Source organism: Nansenia antarctica (genome assembly GCF_963989245.1).
Source record: "Nansenia antarctica genome assembly, chromosome: 5".
Taxonomy (NCBI): Eukaryota; Metazoa; Chordata; class Actinopteri; order Argentiniformes; family Microstomatidae; genus Nansenia; species Nansenia antarctica.
The window spans coordinates 30419599-30430770 of NC_137690.1; the positions used below are offsets into that span (position 1 = coordinate 30419599).

The window sequence follows — 11172 nt, forward strand, 5'->3', positions numbered from 1 at the left end:
GTCAATTCCGGTCACAGTATAAATGCTTTATTTCAGAAGGGAGAGGCCAGCGCTGTACAGTATGTTGCCTCCGCATACTGTGCACATACAGTACGAGCATGCCGTGCGTAATATAATGACATCAACATCTGTCATTCCTGCAGTCTTCCAGCGACCCCTCTGTAATACTTCTCAACTCACAAGCGGAGGTATTGCCGTGTTTATTCAGAAAATAATCATGCACGAGCTTGTTACTTTCTTCTGCAGAGAAGCGCGCTGACCTCCTTCTTAGGACTTCCATAATAGCATAGCGCTAATGACTCAACGCAGCCGGTTCTTAAAGGGAATGGCACCTGGCACGCTGATTGGGTTGATTGAGAAGACGCCCAAAACACACCCATGACTAATTTCTTTGCTTAGCGCCGGGTTTTAGGCGCCCACTACCGCACGCATAATAGCAAAGTGGCCTTGACCACGCCTCCACGTCTTAAGTTTAGATCTACCGCCTCGTCTTATTGCTTAAGACTTATGAAGTGCATAATAGGGCCCAATGTGTTTTAACTAATAACACACAAATTATTGTATTGTTCTTGCCTATATTGAATACATCATTCAAACATTCACAGTGTAGGTTGGAAAAAGTATGTGAACCCCTAGGCTAATGACTTCTACAAAAGCTAATTGGAGGCAGGAGTTAGCAAGCCTGGAGTTCAATCAATGAAAGGAGATTGGAGGTGTGGGTTAGAGATACTTTGACTTATAAAAAACACTCAAACATTTTGAGTTTGCTATTCACAAGTAGCATCTGCTGATGTGAGCCATGACTTTCAAAAAAGAGATCTCAGAAGACCTACGATCAAGCATTGTTGATTTGCATAACGCTGGAAAAGGTAACAAAGTTACCAAGATATCACAAGTATCAGTCCACAGTTGGACAAATTGTCTATAAATAGAGACGATTTAGTACTGTGACTACTCTCCCTAGAAATGGGCGCCCAGTCAAGATGACTTCAAGGGCACAACGCAAGAATACTTAATGAGGTAAAAAATAACCCTAGAGTAACAGCTAAAGGCTTGAAGGAATCATTAAAACTGGGTAACATCTCTGCTCATGAGTCTACCATACGTAAGACATTGAACAGGCATGGTGTCCATGGCAGGACACCACAGAGGAAGCAGCTGCTCTCCAAAAAAACAGTGCTGCGCACCGGAAGTTTGCCAAAGAGCGCCATGACACTCCACAACGCTATTGGGGAAATGTTTTGTGGACTGATGAAACAAAGGTTGAATTGTTCCGGAAGAATACGCAGCACTACGTATGGCGTAAAAAGGGCACCGCATACCAACATGAAAACATCATCCCAACAGTGCCTCTCGGCCTGGACAGCTTGCCATCATCGAGGGGGAAATGAATTCCCAAGTTTATCAGGGTATCCTACAGGATAATGCCAGGGTGGCTGTCCGCCAGCTGAAGCTCAGTAGAAATTGGGTGATGCAGCAGGACAATGACCCTGAATACCTGAACACAAGTAAATCTACCACAGAATGGCTTCAAAAAAAGAAAATCCACCTTTTGGAGTGGCCCGGTCAGAGCCCTGACCTTAACCCAATAGAGACGCTGTGGAACGACCTTGAGAGTCGTTTACACCAGACATCCTAAGAATATGGCTGAGCTGAAGCAGTTCTGTAAGGAAGAATGGTCCAAAATTCCTCCTGAACGACGTGCAGTTCTGATCCACAGCTACAGGAAAGCGCTTGTTATTGCTGCCAAAGGAGGTTCGACCCGTTATTAAATCCAAGGGTTCACTAACTTTTTCCACTAGCACCATGAATGTTCAATGGGTGTGTTCAATACTATACTTAGACTTAGATGAAGATCAGATCACGTTTTATGACCAATTAATGCAGAAAACCAGGTCATTCCAAAGGGTTCACATACTTGTTCTTGCCACAGTATAAACAGTTTTTTCATGTTTTTATATATGTTTCTTCTTTGTTTTTTCATTTAAGTTTGGACCGAGCCTACTAAAACACCAGTAGTGGGTTGGTACACTCCCATCAACACTGTGACGGTGATGTACAAAAAGCACTTTATAAATAAATATATTTATCTTAAACTCCTCCGGGAACAAGATTTGGGACAGCATTTGCAGTTGTCTGTCATTTGTGTTAATAACCTTGTGTCTTTTATACTTGCAGGTTTGAAAGGTAATAAAGGGAGTTTGTCACTGCTCAACTTTGATGGTGAATTAACTGAGATGCCAATAAGTATGCAACTGGAACAGGTGTTGAATTGATTTGAACTAAAATGAGTGTGGAGAATTGAGCGATATCAACACCAAATAGTAAGTAGTAAGTTAAGTTAATAGTAGTAAGTTAAGTGAAGGTAAAAGTGCTATTTTCACTAGTTGCTAGCGAATACATACTGTAATATTACTCTAGCAGGGAAACAACAGGGGAAAAGCCCACCAATAAAGCTATGAAGCAGTAGCACCACCCAGCCTCACACCACAGGACATGCATTCATGACAAGTCGGAAACTCTGAACGTCAAAGTTAAAAACTAACATCAGGTATTTGTGTAGAGCTTCCTATTGGTTGATTCTGATACCATCCGAGTGGAAAACTCAGGTATTATCTCTCTACAAGGAGTTTCCGAGTCAGAAATTTCAGTGTTTCCTAGTTCCAGCATGTCATGAATGCAGCGATATCCAGAGAGGAGTGAACAGGACTCACCGGAGACGGGCCTCTTGATCTCCAGCGTGAGCGTCATGGGAAGGTTGTGCATGAGGTCACAGATCTCCTGATAGGTGGAGGAACACACAGGCGTGTCGCCTATCGCCACGATCTCGTCTCCCACGCACATCTTGCCCATGGATTCCTTGAGTGATGAGACAGACCAGAGAAATGGAGCCAGTCAGCAGCCAGTCAAGTGAGTTGAATAGAGGGTTGTAAAAAACAAAACAAAAAAACACAGTGCTGCATGATAACTCATGTTGCTGCATACTATATACTCAGGTACATTTTCCCATCAAATATTTCTAGCACGACAATCGTTTTAATATATGTTTGGTGATTCACTTCAATCATCAATTTGTCAATCGCAGTTTCATGATTTCGGGCCTGTCTCTCAGACCAAGACGAAGCCGCCTCCTCCTCCTTTAAGTCATAACATTTCGAATTTCTAAATCAGGCTTAATCTGGGTCGAATAAAACAAATGGTCAGAAAACGTTTGCAGTGTGAGAGCTGGGTGAACTAAATGGACTGCACTTATATAGCGCCTTTATCCAAAGCGCTTTACATCGGCCTATCATTCAACCATTCACACACCCATTCACACACCAATGGCGGCAAGCTACCATGCAAGGCGCCGGCCCACTCATTGGGAGCAATTTGGGGTTCAGTGTCTTGCCCAAGGACACTTCGACATGTGGCCAGCCGGGGTTCGAACCGCCAATCTGCCAACCTTGCGATCATTAGATGCCGGCTCTAACTCCTGCGCCACAGCCGCCCCCTCTCCGCTCCGCTCCCCTCTCTCTGACGTACCCTCTCCGCTGCTCCCCCGGGCCGCAGCCCCGTGATCACCACCTTCAGAGGGGACGACTTGATCTCCAGGTCCAAGCCGAAGGACTCTGCCTCGCTCCTCCTCAGGACCACCACGTCGATGGTGCAGACCCCGGCCAGTTCGCTGGTCTCCCCCTTCCTGCAGTGCTGATGGGGGGCCGTCTTGCCCAGGGTCCTGGGGAGGGTTCCCCCTGGCTGGGATTGGGCCTGGGATTGGGGCTGGGACGCCGGTGCTGAGCCTGGGGAAGGCTCCTCCCCTTTGGGCTTCTGTTGCGGCACGTTGGGCGCCTCGATACTCATCATACTCTTTACCCGCGTCACCGCCTTGTGCTCCAGCTTGGGCGAACGTTTGGATTCCAGCTGACCCCCTTCGCGGTGGTGGTGGGGGTCCTTCTTCACACCCAGGTTACCACCGGCCCCGGACCCGTCCGCGGCCGCCGCCCCCCCCACTCCCCCCCCGCTGTTGTGGTCGAAGCAGTGGACGTGGGGCGTGAAGGGCGACTCGGCGGCCGAGCTCGGGAGGGCGCTCCCCGCCTCGGGCTGCGGGGAGCTTCCGTAGAGCGGCGCCCCCCCCGTGGGTCCCTCGCCACTCGCCAGTCGACGGAGATCGCCGCTGTCCTGGCTGTCCTTGTCCACCTCCGCGGTGGAGGAGGAGGCGACCATTTCTGACGAGTCGTTGGTCTCGGGTAAACGGGACGCCCGGGGGGCGTGGGTTCCCCGGTCGGCCTCGGGGACGCCGCCGTCGTTGTCGTCGTCGTCGCTGGGCTCGTCCTCGTAGCAGAGGACCCGGCGCTGGCGGAGCAGCGGGCTGCGGACCGACCCGGGGCTGCTGGCCACGCTGGGCTGGTGGGCCGCCTCCTCGTGGCGGGTCACCGGCCGGGGGGACGGGCCGACCGCGCTGTTATACGCAGTGCCGGCGGTCGCTCCCGCACAGGCGGCTTCTTTGAACGCTGCCACGAGAGAGAGAGAGAGAGAGAGAGAGAGAGAGAGAGAGAGAGAGAGAGAGAGAGAGAGAGAGAGAGAGAGAGAGAGAGAGCGAGCAAAAAAGTGAGGTGACATTCTGTGGTAACGTTTGTGAGGTGGTGACCATAGTTGTGAGGGAGTGATGTGGAGTGCGTCATCCGATTCCTCACATAAACTATTGATTGAGGGAAAGGATTAAGAATTGCGCTTTGCTGCAATCTCCGGCCACACTGGACATTTATAGCATAAAATATATTTAAAAATGTATTCAACATCATAGACTCAAATAGTATAATCGTCTAAACGACCGAAACATAAAAAAAACGGTACTTCAAAGCCAGGGCTCGGACCAAAACTGCATTGTTCAATGTTCCTCCCACCGCACCTCTTTCTCTAAATGCTACAGATTTTCGCATGGACGTCATATGACTGGTGAACGGGGCCGTGGGCCGTACCGTGAGGCTGTGCGGAGGAGTCGTCCGTGGACGTGTTGCAGCTCCTGTGGTGGAGCATGTCGTCGTCGCTGGAGCCCATCGCCGTGGTTTCGGACAGGGACGGATGACTAGCGACATCTTGTGAGAAGTACTGCGACAGCTCTGCCTCCGAACTCAGGGAGCCTTGCTGCAGGGGCAGGAAGGAGGGGAATAGAGAGAGAAGAAGAAGAGGAGGAAGAGAGAGAGTGAGAGAGAGAGAGAAATAAATCACCCTCTGTACATTCTGCCCAAGATAAGGTGATTTCCAGCAAATGTCTGTCATCTAAATCAACACAGGGGCCTTGTGATGCCAAACGGGACACCCTACTCCAGTTTCTTGAGCAGCGTTAAAGTTACAAGGTTAATCCTCCGCTTACACCATCCCCACATATGGAGAAGCCCCCTAGGAACCCCCCTGGGGAACATTTCTCCCGTCAAAAGAACTATTTGGGGGACGCTTAGGTGGCGTAGCGGGTAAAGCCCTGACCATGTAACCGCAGGGTCCCCAGTTCGATTCCGGCCGGGGACATATCCTGCATGTCATCCCTCCTCTCTCTCTCTCACCCATCCTTCCTGTCTAAATCTTCACTGTAACTGTCAATAAAAATGAAAAATATGAGTGGGACTGCCCCACAAAAAAAAAAGAAGAAAAAAAAGATTTGGGTGACATGGACGACGTCAAATACAGGCACTATTCATACAAGAGCCTCAGGCTAATTCAGGTTTAGCCAAATCAGACACGTTTGTCTGCTGTCTGAAACTAGTCTTTCTGCTTACTCTGCTGGCAGGCTCCAGGAACCTCTTCATCGTCCAGCTGAGGGCGTTGGAGCCGTCTGCCAGCTTGGCCTTCACTGTGGGAGAGGGGCTCTTGGAGGGCAGACCTGGAAAACGTCAGAAGTCACGGAGGTTAGGGTGTCTCAGAGAATTGTTCACAACCTGGCCCCAATGAGCCATATCGGGGATGACTGTGGGTCCGCGTGACAAACTGGTCAGAGAGTCGTCAGCGTTTCAATAACTGCCTATTTTCACATTACTCGTTCACTGGGAACTAAATTGCACATTGTTGCACCGACACCCCCCGTCCCCCCCGTCCCCGATGCCGATGCCGCCCCCACCCCACACATCCACATGTTCTCCATAAGGAGGTGTAGTTGGAGAAGGTAGATGAGTGAAGTGCAGTAGCGGACCTAGAGTGTGAGTGGAGTGGGCGTCCTTGCTCATGCTGTCTCTGTGTGTGGAGCGAGCGATCACATCGTCCATCTCCTGCTCTGAGACCTGGGGAGGGAAACAAGAGGGCCAAACAACCAGGTTCATAAAGGGAAAACACTCAAGTAACCAGAATGCACTTCCTTCAAAAATCCGTTCATTTTGCAACACGTATTTACTAGTGCAATGTGACCACCAGGTGGCAATGAACTCATGGCACTCGGTGTCAAGTGCCACAAACTATAAACATGAAGAGGAACACAACAATGTATTTGTCGTCACCACAGAACAAGAGTCAACTAGATAAAGCAACATGTTATGCTGTTAATTTTCAAGTTGTTTAAATGGCTGGGCCTTCCAGTGTTTTGAAACATGTAGTTTACCAGTAACCCATGGGTAGAAAATTGTATTTTGGTTTAGCATAATGTCAGTGTAACTAGCTACAGTTAGTAGTAGTATTGTAGTATACAGTACAAACATACAGAAAACAGCTACTTTTAACTCTACTTTTATATATTTGCCCGCAAGCATTCCACAGGAGTTTTAAAAGCTAATGACATACATAATCACTTAATTTGACCATGAAATATACCAATTACATTTTACAAAAACAAACGACATGACTGCAGTAATTGCAGTGTACTGACACTGTAGTTAGCGAGCTGTTGAAAACAAACGGTGTTGCCTTCTCTCAATTGTAGCGTTCAAAGCCACCTTGCATTCCCTGTGTTTGGATATGTTTACAGCATCTGCATGAGAAACATTCGCCCTGCTTTGATGCTGCAGCTTGAAGCATTTGCAGAGCCTTGGGGGTGACTGGGACTCTTGGCAGAGCCCACTTCCTCCATCATCACATAAAATGATTCCCGCATCACTCTTGTCAGATGACTACAGGAGCCAATCAAGTTGCAGCGTACGGTACCCAGTCTTTTTTTTGCCTCGTTCTGCCTCTGTTTCTTTAAGTTAGAAGTGGACCTCTAGGGACGAGACCTACGCGACCCCTATCCTAACCTCAAACATAAGAAACAAAAGGCAGCTAAGTGCCTAATTAAGACAAATGTGCACATGACACACTCCAGTCAAGTCAGTATTTTGAGAGGAACATCCCTTAAACCATTTGAGGGGAAATAAATATCTGACACCAGACCAGTGGGGAGTTTCTACATCTCAAGTGGATCCTCTGACATCACAGTGATACCTTCCTAACGAAACATGTCAGAGAATAGAGAAGTAACATGAGTCTGAATAATGTGCAGTAATTCACTGGTCTAGAAGATTGACTAGCATACCTATGGCAACAAAATGCTTGAGGGAATGGCAACAAAATGCTTGAGGGAAATTCACAAGGGTACCAGGTTGTGGTGGGGGTTAATTTTCAATTGAGCGCGTTAAGGTAGAGGACTCTTTGTCTGCCTACAGGGAAAGACATATTTCTCGTTGCAAAGTAAAGCTAATATTACATTTCCTGTCTAGGCTGCACTTGAGCACTTGAGGACTTGGATTTCAAAGAGGGGTTGCTCTGGAGAGTCTGGTTGCAGCAGTGCATGGAATTCCATGGAATTTCTAGAATTTGTGGGGGGGGGGGGGGGGGAAACGAAGGACACCAATCAAAGGTGTTAAGTAAAGAATCCAAATCAGACTTGGGCTGTCACAATGGCATTCTGTGTCTTGAGTATATCTTAGGAACTCTTTCTCTCTTTCTCCTTGACTCGATATCTCCCTCTTCCTCATTCCTCCTCTCCTTTTCCTTCACCCCACTTTCTCTCTCGCTCCCTCCCTCCCTCTCAGAGTGATTTATTCACCCCCAGAGCGGGGTACCTAACCTTTCCAACCCCCCCTGTCACACAATAAAGTAGTACGCCCCATGAAGCCACAAGGCCTCCCACCAACCCTCCTCCTGCTTCATTAACAACAGACATCATTTATGGCAATGATATGACAAGTCAGCACTTTCTAGCCATAACCCCCCCCCCCTCTCTCTCTCTCTAACCCCACCACCCAGTTCCTGTCCCAGTTTTCTTAATATCTTGATTAACTGAGTGGAGGAAACCCATAAGCCTTAGTGCTAGCCTACCAGGAATGCTGTTGACTGTCTTTCTGGTCGGCTTGAATGATTGATGCTGTGGGATAATTAGCCTGTTAGCAGGTGGAGGGCGGTTTGGATCGGGACTGAGTTCCAGATGGCGGTGGTGGTGATGGAAGTGGAAGGACGGATTAGTGCAGATGAGTTAATGCCGTGTTTGTTGTGTGAATGTGTTTGTTGTGTGAATGTGTTTGTTGTGTGAATTTTGTCTTAAGAACCTAAAAAGTTATTGGTGGTGTGTGGGCCTTTTTGAGGTACAGTAGTAGTGTGTGTGTGTGTGTGTGTGTGTGTGTGTGTGTGTGTGTGTGTGTGTGTGTGTGTGTCTGTGAGCTTTTATATGAGTTTATGTGTGTTTTCTCATGATTATCTCATGTGTGTGTGTGTGTGTGTGTGTGTGTGTGTGTGTGCGCGCGTGCGTGTACATTGTGGTTCAGTTTTTGCTAAATGAGAAAAAAGCCCTGATTGTAGTGACTGTAGTGACATTTATTAAGCATTATATATTCACATTACTTTAATAAAATAATAAATAATATGTTTGTTGTGTATATTACATTTGTTTTGTATGATGACTATTATTTCATTCAGAAAATCACAATGATGTAAGTGACTGCACATTACAGCTAATAACAATCCTTATATATTACTTGACTTATTTCAGTTGTGTATTTAACCATTTAACCATTTTTAGCAGACGCTTTTATCCAAAGCGACTTACAGTTACAGATTACAGGGACAGTCTCCCTGGAGTCATTTAGGGCTAAGTGTTACTCAATGGCACACTAGCACACTAGCTCCATGCCACACAGCCAGGTCAACCAAGGTGTGGATGGAGGACCACCAGACCCAGACCTGTCATGCCCAGCCCTCCACAACTGAACCACCAGACCCAGACCCTGTCATGGCCAGCCCAATCTCCTGACCTGAACTAGCAGACCCAGAGCCTGTCATGGCCAGCCCAGTCTCCAGACCTGAACCACCAGACCCAGACCCTGTCATGGCCAGCCCAATCTCCTTACCTGAACTAGCAGACCCAGACTCTGTCCAGCCCAATCTCCTGACCTGAACCACCAGACCCAGACCCTGTCATGGCCAGCCCAATCTCCTGACCTGAACCACCAGACCCAGACCCTGTCCAGCCCAATCTCCTGACCTGAACCACCAGACCCAGACCCTGTCATGTCCAACCCAATCTCCTGACCTGAACCACCAGACCCAGACCCTGTCATGTCCAACCCAATCTCCTGACCTGAACCACCAGACCCAGACCCTGTCCAGCCCAGTCTCCTGACCTGAACCTCTGCTTGAATGTTTGTGCCAGGAGGCATAAAGTCACCCAGCAGCAACGTGAGAGACTGGAGGAGAGCACACCAAGACCAAAGCTGTGATTGAATCAGGGTTATTCCACCAAATATTGATTTCTGAACTCTTCCTGAATTAAAACATTAGTATTGTGTTGTTTAAAAATGATTATGAATTTGTTTTCTTTGCATTATTCGAGGTTTGAAAACACTTCAATCTTTTTAGTTATTTTGACCAGTTGTCATTTTCTGCAAATAAATGCTCTAAAAAACGATATATTTATGTTGTCAGTAGTTTCCACAATAAAACAAACATTTAAATTTTACTCAAATACATACCTATAAATAGTAAAACCAGAGAAATAATTTTGCAGTGTCTTATTTTTTTCCTGAGCTGTTTCTAAATATAGTATATTGTCTAAGTAAGTGAATCAAGTGTACATCGGTCATGGTAAGTAAAACCGTTGAAAAGAACACGTGCTATCGATCTGTCACAGTGCTAGAGAAAGGATTTCAAAAAACAGTTTTAGTTCTGGTAATGTACAATAGGGTATTAGGTAATGTACCTTGGGTATTAGGGGGTGGAGAGGAGGAGCCCAGGGGGGTATTCCATCAACGTTGCTAAAGGACAATCCAGGCTTATTTTGTTAAATCTTGCGAGACTGGATTTTCCTTAAGCAACATTGATGGAATACCCCCCAGGTGAGTAGGTGCTGTTGGAGTGTGTGTGTATCTTACTCTGGCGTTGGGGTGTCGACCGATGATCAGGCTGACCGGTCCGGGGCCACATTCACTCAGGATGGCGTAGGCCTCGCTCAGAGCCGCGTGGCGCAGGCTCACAGACTCCACCTCCAGCACCTGGTCCCCACGGCTACACACACACACACACACACACACACACACACACACACACACACACACACACACACACACACACACACACACACACACACAGACACAGACACAGACACAGACACACACACACACAGACACACACACACACACACACACACACACACACACACACACAGAGACACAGACACAGACACACAGACACAGACACACACACACAGACACAGACACAGACAAATTATTCATTAAACCTCAATTTTTCTTTTTTACTTTTCAATTCATTATTTATATCGTCATTATATATATCATTGATATATCGTCATTGAAGAATATAAGTTAGAACTGCCTCGTGAGCTTAGCGCAAGATTGTTTTACTCCATTGTAAATAATGTCATTGTAAACAAACACGGTGTAGCATCAAAACATGGCGAAAACCATCATTTTGGTCAACTGAATGGTAATTTACAGAATGGATGGTCATCTACAGAATGGATGGTCATCTACAGAATGGATGGTCATCTACAGAATGGATGGTAGTCTACCGTCCTCGCATCTCCAGCTCTGTCTGTGATTTGAGAGTGGTTACACTTCCCTCAGTTGTTGACCACAGAAGAGCAGCAGGGAGACACTTTGTTGTTGTTTCAATCCCTGATCGCCCCGGCCTGGGCTTTCTGCTGTACTGTAACACACATACTGTAATACAGGAGTACGCAGAGAGAGAGAGAGAGAGAGAGAGAGAGAGAGAGAGAGAGAG

At 47.2% G+C, this 11172-nt stretch overlaps 1 protein-coding gene across 1 annotated transcript in view; it reads right to left on the reverse strand.

Moving 5' to 3' along the window:
* Positions 1-11172, reverse strand: part of pdzd2 (PDZ domain containing 2) — a gene marked incomplete at both ends in the record, with an annotated part of 86217 nt that overhangs the window by 8410 nt on the left and 66635 nt on the right. The window contains 6 exons of the mRNA XM_080531550.1: positions 2715-2859; positions 3526-4493; positions 4962-5127; positions 5757-5860; positions 6167-6254; positions 10305-10437. Coding sequence (XP_080387676.1) covers positions 2715-2859; positions 3526-4493; positions 4962-5127; positions 5757-5860; positions 6167-6254; positions 10305-10437 — 1604 coding nt within the window. The remainder of the gene's footprint in view (positions 1-2714; positions 2860-3525; positions 4494-4961; positions 5128-5756; positions 5861-6166; positions 6255-10304; positions 10438-11172) is intronic.